General features: G+C 44.4%; 1 protein-coding gene across 6 annotated transcripts in view; it reads left to right on the top strand.

The window, feature by feature from the left end:
* Positions 1-24,497, top strand: part of LOC146201136 (protein alan shepard-like) — a 96,522-nt gene that overhangs the window by 11,563 nt on the left and 60,462 nt on the right. For 5 of the 6 annotated variants that reach the window (XM_084595659.1, XM_084595658.1, XM_084595660.1 and 2 more), the window contains exons 2-3: positions 10,917-11,098; positions 14,431-14,489. In XM_084595659.1, coding sequence (XP_084451785.1) covers positions 10,917-11,098; positions 14,431-14,489 — 241 coding nt within the window. The remainder of the gene's footprint in view (positions 1-10,916; positions 11,099-14,430; positions 14,490-24,497) is intronic. The other variant, XM_084595661.1, reaches the window with a different exon arrangement.

The raw sequence follows: 24,497 nt of genomic DNA, 5'->3' as shown, positions 1-24,497 counted from the left end.
AGAAGAAAAGCTGGGGAGGGGACAGTGGGTGCGAAGAAAGTAGGTGTGAAGGAGTGGGGAGGAGAGGATGGATGAGAAGAAAGTGGGTCATGAAGTGAAAGAAAAAAAGAGAAAAAGAAAAAAAAAAAAATCTTCAGTATGCATTTATCAGCCTGGAACCAGGGATTCTGTGGCCTGCAAAAGAAGTAAAACCAGCAGTACCAGGAAAAACTACAATACCGGGTAGGTGATTAGTCACCACTTAGGCAGGTTTGGTGCAGATACACCTTATAAAGGGACAGGCTATGCAAAGGGCCCTGATAAGGCATATATCTAGGGGGACAATTCTTAAAAGGTAGGGGGGGGAGGGAGGAGTACAAAGTCACAGGATAATAACCGCACAGTGAACCACAACTGACAAAAAAAAAAGATCTTAAGTATGTATTTCAAACTGGAACCAGAGATCCTGTGGCCTGCAAAAGAAGTAAAAGTGGCAGTGCCAAGAAAAACCACAGTACCGGGTAGATGACTAGTCACCACTTAGGTGGGTTTGGTGCAGATACACCTTACAAAGGGACAGGCTTTGCAAAGGGCCCTGATAAGGCATATATCTAAGGGGGATAATTCTTAAAACTTTCTGCAAAGGTGAAAAAGTAAGGGGGTGGGGGGAAGTACAAAGTCACAGGATAATAACTGCACAGGGAACCGCAACTGACATTAAAAAAAAAATTAATAATAAAAAAATATATATATTTACAGTCGTGCCTCGTTAATATGTACACTTTGGTTTCCAATCAAAACTGTCCATAAAGCGAGTCATCCATAATAACGAGTCATGAATAAAAGCAAAGGATTTTATTGAGAAAAGAGAATTGTAATTAACGACTGCTTTTGTACATAACGGTGCGCACTGGACTCAAAATTTCACAGAACACCGGCAATTTTGAGTGCATTATCTTTGCCATTGTTGTCTTCTAAAAATTGTAGTGCAGTCTGAAGCGACTCGCTTACCATGACACCCGTGATGTTGGGCTTTGTGTTGGTCGAATTTTCGAGCACGAACTCCTCACTGGCCGATGAATCAGCGTCTGATTCTCTACTCACCGCCACTTCTAAAATGGCCTCTTCACTGAGCAAAGTAGCCGCTAAGTAGCTGCTTGAGATTCTCCTGAGGCGAGGAAACAGCTGAGCTGTCGATACTAGTCCCTCGCAGCTTGGATTGACTGAGATGGCTTTGGCCACTTATATTCACAGATTTCTTCGCGCCTGCGTTCAGCTCTATTCTTTTGCGTTTAACTCCCGCCATGCCAAAACCCAGACTCAAGTTGAGGGTTACAGGCTCCTGATGCTGTGCACTGTTTTGCCTAGTTAACCTTTCTGCCTTTTCGATCTTCTGATTCTTTCTTTTTTTTGCCTTGTGCTGTTTCTGTAAGGAAGCAAGGGAGTCAAGTTGGCAAGCTGCTATGCAGAGGGTTATCGAACATCCCATCTTCTTCGCGCTATATTTATGTGTTCCCATAAAATAAACACTGCAAGCTGAAGTATAGTTTAGAACGACAGCTAGCCGACTACGAAGAGCTCAGACCTTGTCAAGGTCGCATCGTTGACTCGAAGCGAAGCCGACATACGGACCGCCTAGTGTGCATAGTTTGGCAGTTCGGCAGCGCAACAGGGACGAAAACCAGGAGCATGAGAGGAAAGCGCCTCCAGGACGGGACCAGTCCCGGTTGCGTGTTCGTACGTCGCCTTTCTTTTGTCGCTCTACTTTGTGAGTGTGTCTTAACTCTCACCGAAAAGCGTTAACGGCTTCATGGAACACACATTGCGCTTTGGGAAAGAAAACTTCAGTTCCCACCGCCACTGTAGGCACTTGTCTTTCTTCCTGTCATTTCTTTCTTGCGCTTTTACCGGCCTCTCTGTTCACGTTCAGCAGAATTTATTGCAATCACATGTTGCGGTTTTCCCGACTGCGGCGGCACTTCCGCTGCACCCAGAAATCTCCTGGTTCCCCCCTTTTGGGGTCTTTCTTACGTTGACCCTCGGTTTGCTGTGTACGTTCTACTCTGCTCTTGCGCTCCCCCTCCCTTAGAACGGCGACACGCCCGCTTTGGTTCTTTGCAACCCTACAGGACTCGTTCAGGCATCCCGCCGTATTGGCTGTCGTGTAGGTTCGCGGGCGGCGCACCCTTCTTTAACTTGCGTTCGGACTCCTCTGCTTTTTTTTCAAGCACTGTCCATATTAACGAGACAAAAATACATGGGCCCAAGGGGGGCGCGTGCATTCTTCCCCTATCCATTGTCCGGACAGCGAGTTTACATATTAACGAGGCATAAATACATTGAAAAGGTTTCATCCCCAGAAAAACTGTCCATAATTCGGGTCGTCCATATTAACGGGTGTCATTAACGGGGCACGACTGTGTGTGTGTATGTATATATATATATATATATATATATATATATATATATATATATAGAGAGAGAGAGACATGGTTTGCTTGTTACTAATGGGCCAGAGTTAAATTCAAACAAATTCTACCTTGAAGAAGGACGGTCCACCGTCCGAAACTGTTGGAATAAAGTAGATAATCGGGAAAGTTGTGTGACATCCTGTTTATATGTATATAATAATAATAATAATAATAATAATAATAATAATAATAATAATAATAATAATAATAATAATAATAAGAAGAAGAAGAAGAAGAAGAAAAAAGAAAAATGTTTAAGGATAAATTCAAGCAACAAGTGATAAGGAGGAAATGTGTTTAGAGGAACATGTAAGGTTACGCTATTGCGGGAGGGAATAGAGTGTACATGCGTTGTGAATAAACTGTACAATTAACGCTATATGGGATTGTTTTCCTGAATAGTTATGATGCTGAACGAATATACCTAAGGGATTCTAATTTTCACTTAGATATATTTATTCCTGCTGGTTCCAATGCTCTAAATTTATGAATTAGATATGCCTCTCTATATTTTTTGTCCCTTGCAGATTTAAAGCCTGACTGGACAATATATAATTTAATTTCTTCGAACTTATGATCTTTCTGATTGAAATGCTGGGAAACTGTTTTCGGGAGGTTTTTGCCTGCGTCTGCCCGATGTCCATTAAGCCGTATGTTGATTGGTTGCCCTGTATCTCTGATTTACTGTTTGTGACAGGAGGAGCATTCTGGAGGGTAGATAACGTTTGAAGATGTGCAGTTAAAGCCTGATTTTATGTGAAAAGTGAAATCGCTTGCATTACTTTTAACCGTGGTGTCTTTTTGTATATGACTGCACGTCTTACATCTAGGTCGAGAGCAAGGGTGTGGTTGTGTTGCATGCTTGTTGTTGAGTTTAGAATGTACTAGAATACCTCTGAGGTTTGCGTTACGTTTGTATGTTACCCTTGGTGCCTCCGGAAATATTTTCTTCAGGCGTTCATTACACGTTAGCATGGAATGGTATTTCCGCAGAATATTGTTTGTTTGGAAGGGCATTGGAGTATTTAGTTACAAAAGAAGGCTGGCGTTCAGTGTTCGCCTTTGGCCGTTTCGTAAGCACATCGTTGTGGTTTGAACTGCTTGCTTTTTCAAGGGCCATATTAAGGCAGTTATCGGGATAGTTTCTCTGGATTAGTGTTGCTTTCAATGAATGTAGTTCATTTAGTTAGTCTCTATCATCGCTACATATTCTTCTAAGCCGTGTCACCTGTCCTACAAATATTCCTTGCCTACAATGTCTCGGATGATGACTCATAAAATCTAAGTATTGTTGCTTATCCGTTGGCTTTCTGTACAAAGAAGTTTTAAATTTTCCATTTTCCACTGACACCGTGGTGTTGAGAAAGTCTACTTTTAATTGCGACGACTGACAAGTGAATTTAATGCTAGTGTGATGATTATTAAGATGCGAGACGAACGACAAGTGATTCTGATCCATGCTGCTATATCATGAAAATATCGTCAATATAGCGAAGGTATATAAGTGGCTTTCCTGGGAATGAATTTAGTATATTGGATTCTAGAACTCCCATGAATATATTCGCGTAAGCCGACGCGAATGGAGTACCCATGCTGGTTCCAAATATCTGCAAATAATAGGATGAATCAAACTCGAAATAATTTAAAGTTAGGACTAGTTTAATCAGCGAGAGATAAACTTCAGAGGCATGCAGATGGTGGTTGTTGATTAATACTTGGGAGAGGGCGTCGATACCTTCATCGATAGGAATATTAGTGTAGAGTGCCGCGACGTCAAGTGTGACAAGTATACAATCATCTGCAAGATTGGGGGTGTTATTAATATGCTCAATAATTCGGAGAAAGTGAGGTGTGTCCTGCACAAACGAAGGAAGCTGGGTCGGGAGTCTGCTAGGTGTTGATTTAAGAATATTGAGAGGTTTTCTGTGGGTGTATTATTGTTAGAAACAATTGGTCGTCCTGGTATGTCTGTGGTAAACAATGTTTCTGCGGAAACCTTATGGATCTTGGGCAGTAAGTAAAATTGACCTGCTTGTTTGTTTGACGGCTGAAGAAATTTATAGTCCATCTCGGTAATTAGTCCCCTGGCTAATAGATCTCTTATTTTATTCAGGATGACTTCACTGAACTGTTCTGTTGGATCGGTATTTCACTTTTCGTAGTGGCAAGAGTTGTTAAGCTGTCTATATATGCCTTTTTTTTTTGTAATTTTCAACAGGGAGAATCACTATGCTACCACCTTTGTCTGCAGGCTTGATAACTAAGTCAGTTCTAGAAGCTAGGTTGTCAAGAGTTGCTCTTTCAGATATAGAAAGGTTTTTGGGCGTTCGAGCTAGCTTTGTTTTTTCAATAATTTCTTTTGAGACGGATTTAATGTATAGGTCCAGTTCGGGGCTGCGCTCTGCATCAGGAAACCATGTGCTGGGGGCTCTGAGTAGGTTAGAGGCTTCCGGTACATTGTTTGGATTTTCAGCGAAGAATTCCTTAATACGCATTCTTCTTGCGAGTTCAGTTATATCTCGTTGAAGTTCATATTCATTAAAGCTGTTATTCGTTGGGCAGGAGGTCAGGCCTCTCCTTAGAATCTGTTTATCTTTATCGCTTAGAGATTTAGAAATGTCAATGATGTTGCTATCATCTATGCCCTGTCTTGTAGGTGATATCCGTCGTCGTCGTGAAACTGCAGGAGGTATTCTTCACTGCCAAAGTGTGTCATTATTTACCGACAGCTGATCCCTTATGAATTTACGCTGTTTTTTAACCTGAAGTTTTTGTTCTTTCCTTTCCACGAATTCTTTTAGTACTTGATGCTCGTCCGCTGTTAGTGTTAGTTTGGCCATTTGGTTTGGCCTGAACGAGGTCACACACTCAGGGATTCGGGATTAAGGGGATTAATCAGTGTATTAAGGTAAGCATGGAGGTAACAAAGCATGCCTAAACACGCACACACAGTGCTAAAAAGCATGTGTACTGGCTCCAGCCTAAAGAATTCCACTTTCTTTGAAAGAAAAACATAGCGACAGACTGCTTGCGCACAAATCTTTGGAACTTCAGTCAGACAAGCTTCAAGTACTTTATGCTTATTTTGACTCCCTGTTAACATGTATGAAGGGTTTGGTTTGCCGAAGCCTCTTTTGGCCTTGCATAACTAATGTGGCTGCGTGTGTGATCCAGAGCAGAGGATGGCAATAAACAGGCGGGCCAGGTTACGGCTAGTAATGTGCATTGTGCTATGGCTACAGGGTGAGACTGGCATCAGCGACAGCTGCTTACAGTGAAGGGTCAGAGATGAGTGTTTCTCTCATGGAACCTTGTCTCTGTCCTAATTGCTCTTTTGGATTCATATTTAAAAAAAGAAAAATCACATTGGTTTGATGGGTGCCGTTGTTTGTTCAGGAGCAGAAAGTTTTGTTTTCCAGTCGACATTGGCCACCAGGGTTCCTGTAATCATGTGCCGCATTTGCTTGCTTCAGCCTTCTCTGGGGAAACGTGCATTTCTAAGCCGCGCACTTTTGACTCATTTTTGACCAAGTTGCTCTGATCCGTATTGATTTCCATTGTGGCTTACATTTTTCTGCTATCATCAGTGATGTTTGACTTGCCGAGATAGCACAGATATCTGTGGGGGGAGGCCTTCAGTGTGTGTGTGCTGGTGTCCTTTTGTTTCCACTGCTGATATGATAAGCAAAGCCAAGGGTCGCAGGTTGCTGCACTGAGGCGGAGGATTTAGAAGCAGCGCTGAAAAAGAAAGAAGAGCATAGCATGCACTTTCACTTGATTCCAAGAGCAACCTCATTAGTGCAAGTACTCTTGACTCCTTCACCGAATAGAATGTATTGGGAAGCCATAGAAAGCAAGAAATTTGTAATTGGTGGTAGTATTGAGTGTTGTAAAACTTTTGATTGTCCAGATAGTGGACCTTGTCATTGGTAGACTGCATTTACTATGCTAGACATAGCTCCTCATCTCCATTGGAAGTAGAACTGGGACGACTTCAAAATATCGGAATCTGATCTATTATCTATTTTGCTTGTAGTGTCTTAATATGTTAGTGCTTTTGAGGTTAATGATGCTTATTCCCATTCCTACAAATTGTTTACTGTAATGCTGGACTCTGAAATTTCCTGGCATATATATATATATATATATATATATATATATATATATATATATATATATATATGTGTGTGTGTGTGTGTATTTTTTTTTCTTTTTTTGCTTGAAAAGATGACAAGAAAAACTGTCCACAGATAAAGTGTATCTATAGCACATGGAGTGAAAAAGGCCCACACAGTTGCAGCAGTAACTAGCTCAAGTGTGTGCCACACACTGTGCTGGGTTGTATTCAACAGAGGGAATGTTCCTTAGTTGTGGGCAGTTGGAAATTTTCCTCTAAAGCATGGGCCATATTGTGGCATGGCTGCTTGCCTTTTAAAATAACAGAGCTGTCAAAATTTTTTATTGCTGTCTTAATTGTTTTGAATACTGTACTTGTCATGTATCACCATGCTGAACTAGTTGTTCTGTGATAGTTTGTATCATTGCTGCTGGCAAACTAGTATGGGACCATAAGCGTCCATTATCCCTTTTTCATTTCGGATCCATTTGGTCTTCTGGCATTAGTCACTGTTGGGTGAAGGAGTAAGTCATGGCTTTCAAAAGTCAGTAGGGAATGACCGATGGCTCAATGGTGGTCACACTTCTACAATGGCTGCATTATATAGCTAGAGTTGAGCGGATGTGTCACAAATGGAGGTGCCCATCATCGACAACTGGGTCTACATGCAATTTTTGTGATTTACTGCTCATTACTTTCATCTGATGTTGCTGTCGTGCTGAAGTGACACCAAATAAAAATAAAAATGGGCATCTATTTCAAATGGATCCTTCTAGAATTTGGCCCCCGGTTGCTGAACGACCGGTCCGCATTGCAGTATTTACATTCAGAGGCAGTCTGTGTGCGGCATAAGAGATTTTGATGCTCAAAGCCTCACTGATGAAGCAATCAAGACAACAGAAGGTCTGTAGATATAGATAATCGCAATATAGTCAGTGGTCTGATGGCACAGCTTCCGCTCAGGAAGCAAGGCTTGAAGGAATTCGGGCACAACTCGATTGTTCAGTCGTGAACAGAGACGCTGTAGCCCTTCAGAAATGTCTATTCATTTTTTTTTATACAAGCCAATGGCCGATTAATTTTGTTTGATAAGGGAATGAGGTAAGAATTCCACATTGTATAGCGTATGAAGGCAAAATTGCATGAAGACAGAAGGGACATGCACGTAATAATGATGACAGCAAAGTGGGCAGTAATTTCTCTATTTTGGTCATGCTTTAGTTGGGAGCTCTTTTGCAAGTTTTCTATTCTGAGCCGCATTTGTGGCTGCTGTTCCCAAGGTTGCAGGTTCAATCTCAACTGTGATGGCAAAGTTGTGTGGTATGCGTAGGGTTCTCCCCATGGTGGGCAGCAGTGGTTTTGCCGCCCACCTCTTCAATCACCCGCCACCTTCGACAACTTTCTTTGTTGTGTAGCCAGTCACGCCATTTCAGACTGCACTGCTTGTCACTGGCTCTTTATATTTATTTCGTGATGGCGTTCAAATGCCTACTCACATTTTTCTCTCATGCATCCATGTGCTTCCACAGTTCCTAGAGTATGCTGTGATGCAAATGGTTTTCAGTAATTTTTTAGGGTCATTCGATTAAGGCGAACTTTCATACAGTTTGGAAATTTTTTTGAAATCCGAAGTAACGAGATTTTACTATGCTGGCAATGTGGGCGCTGCTTTCTTTTGCTTGCTTTCAGTATTGTTTGTTTCTGAAAAGCTGCATTTTTCTTTTCATGCATTGAGCATTAAATTCCAAAATGTTCCCTTTCTCACCGTGGTATGGTGCCACTGAACGTCCCACATTTTTGGACAAGGCCAACGTAAATCTTGTGCGTTCTAGTACTAGTGGTGCATTGATGTGTAGACAAAGCCAACATGCTGTTTGTAGTTGTGCCATGTGCTGTAATATGGGCCCAAAAAGAAAAGCTGTGCAGATATCTTTGCTGTCGTTTTTTCCTCCCTCAAGACGTGTGCTGTGTTGTCACTGTGTTATTACTTAGTTTATACATTCACTCCCCGCCCCTACCTCCGGTCCTCAGATGTCCACCTTTCAGAAATCTTTGGGAGAACCCTGGGGTGGTGTGCTTTGCAGTTTGTAAAAAAACTATGGGCTCAGTGTGTGTGCCATTGCTTGGCATCTGCACATGGTGTCATGATAGGAAGCACATTGACATTGTCCATGTCACAGAGTGCATGTTTGCTGCATCGGTTGCACTGCTACTTGTGCATAGTGCATTGCTACAAAGCTGGCTTGAGATTTTTGATGGGGATGTGCAAGTCATACTGCTCCCAAACTTAATCAAGTACAGTTTAGCTACAATGCAAACTGGACAGTGATAGAACCCAATCGAATATGAACAGAATATTTGCACTAATATTTGCTACTTCTACGAATATTCACACAAAAGGGGCAATTGCACGAGATGGCCCAGCAGTGACGCTGTGATACGGCTCTATAATGTGTGGTGTTGAAGGTATATACCAACGCTAATTTTCACAAATTCACAGAGATTGCAACATTGAGCACATTAGTCTTAAGAGTGGCAAGTAATACATGTGGAGGTACCTTTTCTCGTTGATAAAGTGAACTCAAGCCACACCTTCAGGCATCAGGCCTATATATTAGACTTTGCCTCCGCGTGAGGCTGGGTGGGCTGAACTTGCATGACCCCTGCTGCACTGTCTAGTCTTGGCGTAGTCGTAGTGACCATGTATGAGTGTTATGAACCCCTACCGCACGAATAGACCATTTCACTGCGTTGAACCCTTGTGCATGCTGATGACAGCGGGATGGTACAGGGCATCAGTATGGTCCCTGCTTTTAAAATACAGTATACTTTATTCGAACCTCATGTCATTGACTCTGATTTTTTCGGATAATTGACTGGGAGGATATCCAGTTTGCTATTGAAATTTTTGAATATTTCACACCTGATGTTTGAAAAAGGTTTATTATTTTGCATCTTTAGATATTAATGGGCTCATGTTAAGCAGTGTTGGCATGTGCGTCAGAGATACTGCATTTCAACTACTGCTGTCGTGACCCTAATCCAATTTTCGCAAGTAGGAGCTCTCTGTGTGTCAAAGTGTTCCAGCTATAATTTCTTGTAGATTTAAATGTGCTGTTGTAGGACTAGTAATTATCATGTTGATGCACATACATCGTAATGATTTTGCCTGAAGTGGGTTTGAAACTGACGTGCACATGTTTGTCTTCTCTGTACTCCCTCTGGCTTCTGTCATTTGTCAGGGCTCCGTTTTTTGCTTGAGGAGCAACCTTTACAACAAAAATAAAATGTAGAAAGCGGAAAAGCTGAAATTCTTAAATGTCATGTTCCTCACTCACAAGAACAAAATCTGATTGCCATTACACACCTTCAGCAGAGTACAGTGCAGTACCACCAAAGTGAATATCACTTGAGCAGTATTTTGATTGACAATGGCCTTTTGTTGCAAAATCGTGCCAGAAATATATTCAGTAAGTATTAATTTCAGTTGAATGAATTTCCACAAGCTTCACGTGTATCAAATGTATGCATGTATCATGCGACATTCTTATGTGTCATGTTGCTGCGAGGTCAGACTACTTCATTCTGGCAGCATGCAGATGTTTTCATACAGGAAACTTCGTAAGCTGCATAGCTTTTTATTGCTTCAGAGTACTGCTTGCAAAACTGAGGGATGCCAGAATTAAATCTAGTGGCTAGCACATTTGCCTTTTCTGTTATTGAAAAAAAAAATTACATTTCAGGAAGACGAGCACAAATGCGGCCAAAGAACTCTGGAAGGGGGGGGGGTATGTGACCAGCCATCATTTGCTGTAAAAAATAAAGTGCATAAAAGTACAAATGAACTCATCTGTATTGGATCATATTGATGTCTAATAGAAAAGTTGAAGAATAACGGTATTTTGTTAAAAGCGGGGCACAGAGCACATGCTTGAAGGAAGATTTTCTGTATTGTGAAATGGGGGAATGGCTTCAGGAACTGTTTGCATGAACTTTACCCTGACCCATCAAAATGATTGGCTGCATGCTTATTTTGCTTCATCACTTTCACTTGAGCAAACACTTCCCTAAAGGCCGCCAATTTTCGTCCAGGCTCTCACTGTACTGTACCTTCAAAATTGCCAATGGCATCCTTTACCTTTCCATGTAGCCAGTTCGCATTGCTTTCTTTCTTTTTTCACTACAGGACATTTGCTAACAAAGACTGTTGTCAGCTTCATAGCAGTTGTGATTTGCTACTCATTTTGTGATGCAATTTGAGTCTTTGATGCATTTTATATATGGGAGCCCTGGAGAGCAAGTGAACCTTCAAGGTCTTTTGGCTGACTGACCCCCCCTTCTGTGTGCAGCAGCAAGGGACCTTCCCGGCGCGGCTGGGCTCTCCGCCCGCATCCAGCATCAACTCAGGCGGGTCGGCCGGTGGCAGCAGTAGTGGTGGCTCGGCAGGCGACCAGCTGAGCAAGACCAACTTGTACATCAAGGGCCTCACCCACACCACCACTGACAAGGACCTGCTCAACCTCTGTGCCCCGTACGTGCTGCTTGGCATCTTTGCAGATTGAACGATTCAATTAGTAGTTGTAAATCAGCACAGGCTGATGGAGGCAGTGGGCTTGAACAGAATGTGAAGTGTGCAACAGAAGTAAAAGAGGTTCAAAGTCTAGACCAAGGCTAGTGCAGAGCTGGTCCAAGGATGGTAATTGGAGATCACTGAAAGTCACCTTCTGTCCCTAATTGAGCATAAAAACTTGCCTGGTGAAAAGGTTGGCATTTCTTACGTGTGTTGAATAGCAAGCCTAGGCATGTTGCAAAGTGCTGTAGAGGCCCAAGAGCAGCCCTGGTTGTCAGCACAGCTTTTCTCTGCTGTTGGCATTGGTAGCAGGCAAGGAAAAAACAAGTGCGGTTCAGTGTGTGTGCAAAACAGCCCATGGTCATTTGATGCTTCACATTGTTGGGGGGTGCTTGTGTATATGTTTAGGAACAGGCTGTTTTCTTTTACATTGAGCGTGACAGCTTCTGTTGTCTATCATGAATGATGTAACAAAAGAAACCAGTGGCAGTTAGGAATAAACCTCTCTCAGTTCACATCACCTGAATCGGAGCACATGTTTCTGGACCTATGGACAAAACCTGCAGTGGACTGAAGGGGCTTGAAATGGAAGAACAAAGGCTAGGATGCATAGCGAGGCATGTCTACACGGAAGAAGGCAGTGAGCAGTGTTCATTACTAGAGAAACTGGTTCAGAAGCATAAAGTGGATGATTTTGCCTATCAGGTGACGCCTGTTTGGTGTTTACATCAGGGAGGGGTATATTGAATCCGCTGGACACAGTGGATTCATGCGTGCTTTTAAGGGCCAAGAGACATTATGGAGAGGAAATGTATTAAAAATTGGCTGCGGCTTTCTTGAAAGTGAATGATGGTACCGATGAGGGCAGGGAGGCAGATCCAGACATTGTCAGTCTGAGGGTCAAGGAATTGATACAAAGGCTGGTTCAGCACTGTGGGGCCCCACATTGAATTAATGATCAATAAGTGTGAGGGTACAGTATATAATGGAGGAAGGAATAACCGATATTGGAGAGTATGGCCATTATGGCCATGAATCCTGCGATGCTGAGAGGAGAGCAAGATTAATCATTAGTTCATTGGAGGCAAGAGTGTTGTTTGAAATTAATTTTTAAAAATAACGCAGTTGCCAGTGTTTTGAGTAGCCTCTAAGGTGTTGGCTAAAGTTATTTGATTAGGACCCCAAAAAGAGCATGCATAATCTAATTTCTTCATTGTTAGTGGCTTATACAAATAGAGCTTAACAGGACTGACTGCAGCTGAGAGATGGCGATGTGAGCATGCAGTTATGCTGCTTACTTAGTCAAAATGCCTCTGTAAGACAGATTGTGTGTGGCATGTACGCATAGACATTCGTTTGCTAAACTGATAAGGTTCTTGCTATAAAATTTACACAGTTTTTGCAGACTGGTTTCATGTTCCACTCTACACTGCTGCATAGCAGGCACTGAAGTGTGCATGTACAGTACAGTTAGGTGCTAGCAGATCAGCATAGAAGCCCTTTCATTCTGCAGTACTGTGCCAAAAGTTTCGCGAGATTCCCTGTTAATTTAAGATGACTGCCTTTAGATCGATGAAAGAGCACCTTTCACTCGCTCAGGTGCTTGCGTCCGTGTAATAGGTGCGTGTGTGCATGACTACAGTCTTCAAAAGTGCCTCGCGATAATCGAAAAGGCCCGTTTTAATTCGTTTCAGCCGTTTTGAGCCACAGCAAACGCTTCCAACTTATGAGATGTTCAATTAATCTCCAGTCCAGTCGGGACAAAGGAAGCGGATACCGCAGGACACTTTGTGCTATTGTTGTACACAGCATAGGAAGCAGAAAAAACTAGGCTCAAACAGATGTTGCTGGCGCGAGACCTGCGCACCGTCGCAGAAGGTATCTCACTGTGTCAAAGTTTTGATAAACTATACAAGCAGAGGGCCCTGATTTTGTGAGAACATCACGCACACTGAGTCGCTTGCTGGCCTGACAGATGCAGGTGAACAGTCTGTGCTCCTGCCGCAGATCAAGAGCTTCATTTGGGAAGAAGTTGTTCGCCAGCTCTCTCTTATTTCCTGTCATGAGAGCCTTCATCCAATCTAGCTCCCAGTCTATGCCAGATTATTCAAGAACAGAACAGAAAGTTTTTGTAGAGGGTGTTTCCGTGATGGCGTTTGTCGACACTGGTGCTGCAGTGTGATGGATGCAGCGCTTTGCCGCTCTTTGAGGAAAGTGAAGATGACCCTTTCTGACCAGCCGTTAATTTTCTTGCGCGCCACTGTCTGTCTCTGCCTTATGCACTGCTCACCATATTCGCCGGCCTCACCTCATTATGGGTCTCGAACCTGTTTTCAAGTCCCTTCGCTTTGTGCCATGGCGATTGCATCGGTATCATGAAGCTCTTCAGTTCTGTTTTCAACAGCAACAGCATAACTTATCATTGTCTCCTTCATGACATGGGGGTTACTACTCAGCTTTTGGAACCGAAACAGCTCTGAAAAAAAAAAAAAAAAAAAAAAAAATTCTGCAGTGTATGTCAAGTTTAGCAAGCTCAACATAGCACCACGTGTTAGCTGGTTCTGTGTGGAGATCACTTAAAAGAGCAACACACAGCACACTGTTTAGTGTCCCTGTTCGTTTAATTGCTGAAGTTTTCATTAATGTTCAGTTTTTTTCCTATCACCATTATGCCTGAGCCTACTTGTGATGAGAAAACAAGGAAATAATTGTATTGTAATAGAAGACCTTGCACAGGGCGCTACGCCATGAACAGTCAAGGGAACCGCTTATCAGAGAGTAGAATTCTTGGATGGCAGGTTCATTGACTGGCGATCCTGAAGGCTTGCAAAGCATTGTTGCCTCATAACGTCATGGTTGTGTGACAGATGGGGACATCTTTGTGTCCTTGTCCAACATCCTTTCTCCTTCACCCCTTCCCTGCCTTTCCTTTTTACACCCTCTCTTCCCTTTTCCCTTCATCCCTGTCACTTTGAATTGATTGTGTGGCAGGGGTTTAGGGGGTCAGGATACAGGCCTTGAATGTGCTGCTCTGTTTCCCAAACATCACTTGGTCTGTCCAGGTGCTTTTGTTTGTGTGCCGTGCTGTGGTTTCTTTGCGCACATGTGGGTGGTGGTCAACTTGTCTCTCCTGGATCTCCTCATCCTCTCAGCCTGGTCTCCGAGGAGCAGGATACAGATACCTTAGCAACAAATGCCTGAATGTCCTACCATTTTGTTTCTTCTGTTCTCTAGCCACATATTGATTGGGTTGATGTAGAGTGCTGACTGGTGGCTGGTGCCTTTCCTTTCAGATATGGCAACATCATATCAACAAAGGCAATACTGGACAAAGACACCAACAAGTGTAAAGGTGAGTGCCTGTTGGCCTTATCAAATGGGGGAGGGGGCAGGATCCATGTGGCTGAGTGAGGGTGGTCGATCACCTTTGTGGAAGTGTGGCTTCTGGCTTTAAAAAAGTTTTGTGTTGTGGTTCCGACCTACCGGCTTTATGGCTCATGTTGGGTTTCTTGCGGGGATAAAGGACGTGAAGCCCTACCGGATAAGATTCCCGAAATTGATACTCATTTTGATGCACAGTGCCATGCTTGGATGTGTGCATGTTCTTTTAAACGATGTTACTTTACGGGTGCCTTTTATGAATAACTGGTGCTTTAGGACCACTGTAATTTTTAGCAGGTATTTTCATTACATGACAGAACATAAATGTGCGGTGATTTAGTATGCATGTCCTTCTTAATGGCATGCAGCAGCTGGCTGTGCCATGCGTGTACAAGGACAAGGCACTTTGTTGTAGCGATGTAATCTTATTTGCAAATTTTGTGGAAATTTTTTATGAGAAAGGCCACAGATTGCAATGCTCCCCTCGTACAAACCATGCTTAGGTGGCAGCAGTGTTACAGTCCATCTTTTGGGTGGTGCAAGCCTCGTGAGGGTGCACTTCCTTACCGCAGGGGCGAGTGTGAAATGCCAGGCCTGTTTGATTCGTCTGCAACTATGTGAAGTGGTTGTCACGTTGCTGCCCTTTGCCGTTAGTTTCACTGATGCAACACTGCCTTCTGCACGGCACCATCTGTTTCAAAAAGTGCATACGTCATGCAAGTCAATTTCGGCAAAAGTACAGGAAAACTGTGCACCTTTTCAGTGGCCAGTGCCGAAATGGTGCAGCTGCTGCTGTCATGGAAGCAGAAGAGTGCTTGCACGTTGTGATAAACGGCAAAGAGACTCGCACTTTTCCACCTCTCAGTGAGCATGGCACCAGAGTTCGCCAGGGAAAGAGCTACACGTGCATTTTGTGCCAGTTGTCGTCAGGTACACATGTATCGAGACTGGTTCATTGCAACTTTTCATCACGATGGGCTGGGGGAAAGTTCTTCATGCTGTTTGTGATATTGCACATAGCTGGCTGCAATTTGTTCATGACACCAAGCCTAACAGACCTGGGATCGGTCATTCGTTTTAGAAGCAGCCAGCACTGCACGCTGTCAGCTGCACCACAAAAGTTTATGGAATTGGCGCAGCGAGTGCAGCTGAATCGAACAGACCCGCCTTATTCTGGTGTAGATGGCTCGTGGTGATCGGTTGGAATTAGTGATGGAATTAGGAATTATGCCACCTGGCCAGTAATCTCTTTAGTGCGTCAATACTTAATATTTGGTTTTATGGTCATGCATTTGAAAGGAGAACAGGCTCATTTGTGCAGTTGTTAGATTACTTCACTCGCAGAGCTTTGGTGTTTTGGGTTTGGTCGCCGTGGTCTTGTGGCATCTTTGTTTACATTTGATATTTTTCTTCAATCAGAAAACTGGACAGACTTGCCTGAATTTCGTGTGCATTTGTAGTGTGTTGGACGCATTTGTGAATTGTGTGTGCGCGTTTTTTTTTTTTTAGAAGTAATTTCAAAGACAGCACAGTGAAATAGTAGCATATTGCTATCAGTTTGCTGGAAACCCTCTTTAATTTTAAAAATTTTGGCCGTCTTGTTCGCTATACCAAATGCCACAAGAATCTGGAATGCTACTGACCAGCTTACTTGTCGAGGCAGTGGCCGTTTTCATAGGGAACTGCGCATCAGTTTATTGCGCCCAGCTGTGGTGGTGCAGTGGTTAAGGCGCTTGACTACCTTGCCCAAGGATGCGGGATCGAATCTGAACCACGGTGGCCGCTTTTCGATGGAGATGAAAAGCAAGGCGCCCGTGGGCTGTGCGATGTTAGCGCACATTAAAGAATTTCAGGTGGTCGAAATTTTCAGAGCCCTCCACCACGGCGTCTCTCATAGCCTGAGTCGCTTTGGGACGTTAAGCCCCACAAATCAAAAACCAGTTTATTGCATCTTGTCTTTCATGAATTTCAGCTCAGCGCAGTGTTATTCTTCAAGTGGTGCAGCGCAACGGCACAAAGCCTAGACAAGAGAATGGGACAGACACAGCGCTTCGTGCCGTTGCGCTGCACCACTTGAGGATGTCAGACCAACAAGCCCTCCAGTTCATGTTGTATAGCAGTGTTATTGCCAACATCTGCAGTGTTTGGGGACGAGATCAGTCGAAGCTGTGTTGGGCATGTCTAAACATGTATATGCCCAAATTATTCAGCCTCACTTGCTACACCCTTCACTTTACGAGGAAATAGTGTGGGCCAAATAAACACCTTCATAGAAATAATGCATTAAATGTTCTGTTCTTTTACAACCCAAATTTGCACTTGCCCTGTTTTATACGTCGATCAGTCAGAATTGTCCATCTCCGCTGAAAGAGGCTGGTAGAATGTTTCACGGGAAGACGTCTGCTATCTCAGTTACTCAAGCACATGTGTATAACATGATTACTCAGCACATGGCTGGCCGTAATGATAATTTGGTTGTTCGAAACTTGCGCGTGTGAGGTGGCTGCAAAATATCTTAAACTTTTGTGAGCCACAAGACTTCTATACTTCGTCTCACAAGAGCGCTGCGAAAGGCAGGGAGCCCTGGTCCATTCAGGATCACTGCCTCTCGCCCTTGCGCACTGTAATAGATAATTGTGCTTCTACTGTTGCCCCCGCCAATTTGGGGGGTGAGAGGCGCGTAGGAGCACAATTGCTTGTTGTAGTGCGCGCGATCCTGATTGGACCGGGGTGCCTCTGCCTTTTGCAGTGCTTCAAACATCTTGCGAGACGAAGTATAGCATTGATGAGATGGGCTTTGCTTTATAAGGCGCTTTCGCAGAAGATTCTCACCTGCAAAGGCAAAGCCTGCACAGGTGGGAAATGAAGTAAGGAGTGCATTACTGGTTGCAAACGTGGCAGGGGGCGAACAGTTGAAGCTGCTGGTGGCAAGGAAGTCTGAGCAACCACATTACTTCAAGGGCTTTCGCGACCACCTTCCTGTGACCTACCATAGAATGCCGTGGACGGCAATAGCAATACAGTCAACGACCGATAATTCGGACTCCACGGGGAATGTAAACCAGTCCGAAATATTGAATGTCCGAAAAAACGAATGAAGCAAAAAATACCTGCTTATTTGTTTCCGACAACAACAGTAAGGCGTTCCTTACTAAGCTTGCCGCCGTGACAAGGTTCTCCGGGCAGGGCAAGTGTTTTGTCTGGAAGCAGCTTGTAGAAGAGACCAGTCTCATCGACGTTAAAAGTGTTGTCTGGCGAGTAGCGACTAAGCAGCGCTTCAAGTTTTTCACTGCGGTAGTTTGCGACCAGTGTGCTACTCACTGCACCACTTTCACCGCACATTTTTTTGAAGGCGAGGTCGAACCGCTTTTTAAAATTCCTGAGCCAACCGTCGCTGAACTGAAATCCTTCGATGCCAAGCCGCAGTGCGAGTGTCTCAGCCTTATGCTTCAAAAGGTGGCCAGAAACAGGAACACGCTGGGCGACAGTAGCGTTAAGCCAGATGTTCAACGCTTCTTCCAACTTCGGGTAAAGGCCTTGTCGCAGCCTTTTCTGTTCAGCTGTTGTCTTCTCCGTGGCCTCAAGAATCTTGGACCTATTCTTCATATAGTCCGATGTCGTTTGCTTGGAGATGTTGAACTCACGGGCAACTTCGACTTGAGAACGGCCGCTCAGCACTTGCTGTAGTATGGCTGCTTTCTTCGCCATTGTCAGCGTCGTGTATTTCCCACGTTTCGCCGCCGTCTGCACGGACCGCGAAGGCACCGTTGGCGCCATTTGCCGTGGCCTGTCGTTGTCAAACTCAAGAGAAACGTCGTATGGTCACTTGAAAGAACCTAGCCTAACGCTACTCACGCACGAGGCACTGAACAAACGAGCACAAACTGGTGGCCGATGGCGAAGACGCGGGGAGGCCAAACATGCCCGAGGGCCAGTCATGCGGTGTGGAGCGCCGCCTGCTGTTCTCCCGTCGCAACTGTCCTGTTCTCCTGTCGCACCGCCGCCTCCGTGATCAGCTCCAGCAATGCCGACGGTGCACCGTTCGCCTATCACGGAGGCCACAGTCGCTTATTGCGAGTAGGCGCCAAAGGAAGGCGCTCGTCTCCTTTCTTTCTTTCTTTTTTTTTTTAACTAGGAACGGCGGCGGGGGAAGCGCGCGCATCGAGGCACCCTGTTTAGAGTCCGGATTATCGAATATAGAGCCGGAGGCTGTCCGAAATATCGGTCGTCCTTACACATCATGTTTATGGGGCCAGTGGCGGTGCCGCAGACCTGTCCGAATAAACGAGCATGTCCGAATTATGAGCGTCCGATTTATCGGTCGGCGACTGTATTCGAGAACTGGCTGCGGGAGGAAGGCACGGGGTGTAACTAGGCAGTGGAGGAAAGTTTGCTTCATCGTGGATGATTGCCTCACCCGTGGCCGGGTGGAAGGACAGAAATCAATCGGTCTCGAATTCCTGCCTGCCAGTGCCGTCATCCAGCCAATGGATCAAGGATGGATCCACAATGTCCACTATTGTCACCAGCTGGTCCACCCAATGCTGCTGTGCTCTGTCACAGAAGGAATACAGCATGGACTAGCTGTACGCATTTTGGAAGAGCGGGTTCAGAGGTGTCATTGAGTGCAGATGGGGATGTAACATATCTTCATCATTCTTACGAGGTGTCCAGATAGTTATTTATTTATTAAATGAAATATTCACCCAGTGTGGTTAAACATCGACTTATCTAGAAGCTCTTTCACGCACGTACAGAATGCTTTCTTTAAGCGTGAACTATGAATTCTTCACGTGAACTTGCTGAAGAAACATCATAAAGGAAGCCGGAAAGGCCGTGAATATATATACAGTCAAACCTCGTTATAACGAAGTCTCATTTTGCGTGGAAATTCGTTCGTTATATCCGATATTCGTTGTAAAAGTACACACATATTTCTACAAAAAAAAATTCTGTTCATAAACCCAAGTAAAGGCTACCCTAAAATGGAAAGCACAGAGCTGGAAAAAAAAAAACATTTTTTTTTTCTTCTTTAAAGCGTGGTATAAGCACGCGAAACCTTACCTTTCATTTCGCACTGCCAAGCAAAAATGAGCACACAAATCGGGATTTAGGCCACGCAGAACTGATTTATTTAAAAAACGACGTAATCTTCATTTGGCGGCACTTCACACTATTCGATAGAATAAATTTCTTAACGAAATCGACACTGTGCAGCGCTTTCCCAATGTCAGCTGATTTGGCCACAGGTAGGTTCTCAAGGTACCTTCTCAATTTCCTCGCCATATCGGCGGCCTCGGTGCTGCTGAGAGCTCGCTCTTCGCCTTCTTCTTCACTCTCATCGCTGCTCGTAGCATCATCTGTAGGAAGCAGCTGATCGGCAATTTCTTGGTCGGTCAATTCGGGCGCCACAGCCAAGTTGTCATCGGCAGCAATAAAGTCCTCGAACGTAACATTCGGAACCTCCATTTGACGCCATGTCGTCTCGTCGAAATTTTCCGCTTCACCTTCAGAATCGTGGCCGTCGTTGGGCTCAGTCTCGCTGGTGGATGGGGCTAGGCCAGCATCAGCAAAGCAATTTCTTATTGTCGACTGTGCCACTTCGACTGTGCGTTTCGGCACCGCCATGCTGCAAGACGACGGCACGACCTCGAGGAAAGTGAGCACACGCGCGGGTCGGCAAAAAGTAGGGGCAGGGGCACGCGGGCAGTGGTTCGATCACGTGCAGGTCACATGCCAGGCAGCCGTTGATGCTAGATTCACTCGCGGTCCCTAGATGGCGTGGCGTGCGAAAGCGCGGGTGATTCAAACACATTTTAGGTGGAGGCGACGCGGGCGGTGGTTCGATCACGTGCCGGTCACATGCCAGGCAGCCGTTGATGCTAGATTCATTCGCGGTCCCTAGATGGCGTGGCGTGCGAAAGCGCCGGTGATTCAAACACATTTTAGGTGGAGGCGATTGATAAAACCGAAATTTAGCGTTTTGAATTTTTTTTTTTTTTTTGCTTCTTTGCGGATTTTGAGTCGTGTGAATACGAAATATGCTTCGTTATAACCGATTTAGTGTCAAATTTTCAGTTTTTCATTTCGTTATACAACAGATAGAACTCCCGTAGAAATAAAGCACAGCCAACCAAACTTTGCTTTTACTTCGTTATATCCAATAATTCGCTGTATCCGTGTTCGTTATAACGAGGTTCGACTGTATGTAAAAAAAAAAACAATAAAAAGTATTCAGAATAGAATGTACTACATTCTCTCTTTTCTTAGCTGTCAAAATTTGGCCTGCCTATCTGTTGCTTTTCTTAGTGGTGTTCTGCACCAGAGTTTCCACGATGTTCCCGTGGCGATTGTTGCGTGTGTGACGTGCCTGTTCTAACTGCTGCACCAATGAAATGCAGTGAAGCCAGATTACCAGGGTAAAAATATGCTATGTGGTGAAGTCCATCTTAAAGGCTTGCCATTCTCATAACATAATGGCTCATAACTGATTAAAATGTTTGTTTTCCATCTTGATTTCCATCTTATAGCACAGCTTGCAGTTCTTGTGATTTTGAGCTTTTTGTGTTTCATGCTGTACATGTTTTTGTGGAGGGTGGCAAAGTGTAAGCTGTTTTGCCATACAGGTTGAACATCTGCTCATGCAGCTCTTCTCTGAAAGCTATGGGGTCATACCCGGCTCAGTGTGACTGAAAGAGCATAGCACTTGGTTGACGTTCTGGAGAAACCAACACATGTACGGTTTTTCCTCAGGACTGCTGACTCGCATTGCCCAAGTCTTCAACTTGAAAGGAGGCTGCTGTAGAGACTTCCCACTTTCCAATACATTTTCATTCACAGAACCTTTGCGATGCTGATGTGTATCACTAGACCAAAGAACTTGAGCATTTCACTGGGCGTGGCCTCTCAGGATTTGTGCGAACGAGCACGAGTTGATTGCTGGTCCCTATGTACATATTTATGTTTGCGCAAATTTTTTGAATGACGTGAGCTTAGAAAAACAAGAAGGAAAAATTTTGGTGTGTTGGCTTGGGAGTCCACATTCAAAGAAAAAGCTGGCATTGTCATGTGTTATGAAATTGCCTGATTGGTTAAGATGGCATGTTGTCTTGTGGTGCTCCATTGACCAATCGCCGAATTTCATGGCCAAGTTGGCACGTGGCGGGTGACGCGGTGGGCAGGCATTTGGCAGGTGCAGTGGTGACAAATTCTACAGTGCTGCCTACAGAAACATTATGTGCTTGGGTTTTCTGTATTGTTTTAATCTAAACTAATGAAACAACTCTGCACTCGTGATGCAGTCTCTCGTTGACCACGAGTTTACGGGGTTCTCGTGTGTGCATCCTAGCAGCAAAATGGCATTGGCCATTGCAGAGTTCCTTCACGGGGCAAACATTTGCTGACTTCCAAAGAAATATTTGTTTTCTATTGACAAAGTTTGGTTTTCTTGCAAACCACATGTGTGCAAGGCATTTTCTTTTCTTGCCTAGATGTGATATAATCATAAAAGAGTGGGGACTTTTATATTCTGTTCTTTTTATAGTGAAAAGTAACCTTGTACATTGTTTACAGTTCTCACTCATGTTCATAAGCCAGTTGTCAGCGCTCTTTTGTTGACTTAACTGTGTGTATATTTTGTTCGCATTGATAGTCTTTTATTGTGCTTTATACAGCCGTGTTCCCCTCTCCCCTCCCTTTGCCTTAACTTTGGGACTTCTCTCTGCATTAAGGGGGGACACCCCTCTTAAAACTTTTTTCCTTATTTATGGGTGGATCTGACTGAAACTTGCACCATTAATGTACTTTTGCATGCTGATTTCAAATATCTGATTAGTTTTCTTGTAGATGAAATAGCTTTCAAAGTAATCCCTAATTCATGTTCTTCGTTTGGAGGTGAGTTAATTACTAAACACTTTATGGCATGAGGAGAATAGCCCTGCCAGAGTGATCTAGAAGGATCATAGAGTGCCGCTAGTCATGAATTAACGTGGTAGAAGAATTTGAACCAAAGTTACAATAAGTCAAACTTTTATGAATAAAAGCCCAGGTTGGCACCTAAGATTGATAATTAATTCGGTAAATGTTGCCGCATAATAACTGTACATATTTTTGTCCTACGGCACTGTCGAAGGTTTTCTCTTTCTAACAAGACAAGAATGAGAGCTATAGCACAAATAGACTAAGAGATATCTCTCCTCCAAAATTGCAGCACCCTCAAAATTGCAGTTTTGAGAAAACGAGGAAAAACACTTCACAGCATGTAGGTGTAAATTATGTCAATGATTGATATGTCAACAAGATCAGAAACAGGTGGAAAGTGATCTGAAGCGAAAATTAATTGCCTATGCCAATTTGAGCCAAAGTTACGCAATAGGAAACGCTTGAAAGGAAAATTCCATTTGGGTACCGAAGACAACATAACCTTCTCAGCAAATTTTCTTTTGTCGTCACTGCATTTACCTTGGTTTCATGAGACTCGCAGGATTCCCTTTCTAGAAAAAAAATTTTTAAAGCAATAGCAAGAACAGGACCAGAGATATTGATCTTTAAAAAATGCAACACTACCAAAATTGGGGGATTGTCGGAAGCACTCAAGCCTCACAGCATTTAATCAGGAAGGGCAACCCCAAAGACCTCATGCTATTAAAATGCACCAGGAGCATAGTCGGGGTGCATGCTGTCGCGGTGTTTTCTTTTTTCTGTTTTAGCAACGCCAAGCGAAGCCGCCCGCTTCTTTGCAGAACGTACGCTACGGTGCAAGTCCTTTTCTTCAGCTCTCCTGGACCCAGTTGCTGTCACATTTGTACTGCATTCTTGCAGAATTGCTGCTGCTGTATGCTTGCAGCCGGCATTGAAGCGCAGCACAGCTTCTGCTGTGGCTGCTTCCACAGCAAACAGTGATGAGTGCCGCTCTTTGTGGATCAAGGTCCAGATGACCGAGTGGAAGCTTTCGTTCGAGTTCTGGGTCTTCCCCCGAATGCACCTCTGCAGCAGGCTCTTCTCTGATAAACGACTATAAACAGGCAAAAGAGCATCAGCCACATCTCTTGGCAGACTGTAATTGTGCTTTGGTGCAGGCTCAGGCTCCTCTTTTGCCTTTGCAGCGTTGTGGCGGCACCATGACTTCTCACCGGTAGGACACAAACTGTGTTTGGGGCAGTCATCAGTAGATGTGATGTAGTAATATGTCGCCATCACAGCTCGCTGCATGGCATCCACATCACCTACATTTGATCGAAGCGCTCGGCCATAATATATTGCCAGCTTGTCAACTAGATCAGCTGTCAGCCTTCCTCTGCCGCCAAGACTTTGCTTCCCTGCACCCTTGTGTCTCTGCAAGAGGTTGCGCAAAGCTGCTCCCATACGCTTGTGCACGTGATTTATGCAGTCCTCTTTGACTATTTCAATGTAGCCATAGATTGCAGCATCTTTAAGAGCACTGAACGTGCGACTGTCCCCATCGCATAGCATGGTTGTGTAGCGCATGTTGTGGCGCTGCAGAGATCTTTCAAACAGAATTTTGCCAGCCTCTACTTCCATTTGACCAGCCTTGGAGTTGGTGTTTTTTTGGCACTGGTGGCGTGATTTCCAAAGTTCGTAGCCGTCAGTGTTTGGCTTGGGACCAATTTCGCAGCCCAGACAAAAGTTTGACAACACCACATAATCAAGCACGTAACCAGTGAAGAGTTCCACCACGGCACCGACACCTATATGTGATGAGTGTCCGCGCGTCATCCATGTGCCGTCGTAGCACACGGCAATGTTCCCCCTATGCCCAAAACACAAGTCATCGTAGACCTTCGCCACTGCCTGCGCGGCTTGTGCCATAGCGGTCGTGGCGGCTCGGGTAGCAGCGGGTTGCAGTGTGTTCTTCAGATGCCGTTGAAACGTCTTGTTGTGCATCCCGCGCCGCGACAACCCCATCGCCGAAAAGATATCGTTCATTGCTGTCTGGCCGTTACCGGTCGACAGCATTGCT

The sequence above is a fragment of the Amblyomma maculatum genome, chromosome 2 (genome assembly GCF_055883805.1).
Source record: "Amblyomma maculatum isolate TAMU_Amacu chromosome 2, ASM5588380v1, whole genome shotgun sequence".
Taxonomy (NCBI): Eukaryota; Metazoa; Arthropoda; class Arachnida; order Ixodida; family Ixodidae; genus Amblyomma; species Amblyomma maculatum.
The sequence above is the reverse complement of the archived record's forward strand: the minus strand, read 5'-3'. Positions and strand labels throughout refer to the sequence as shown.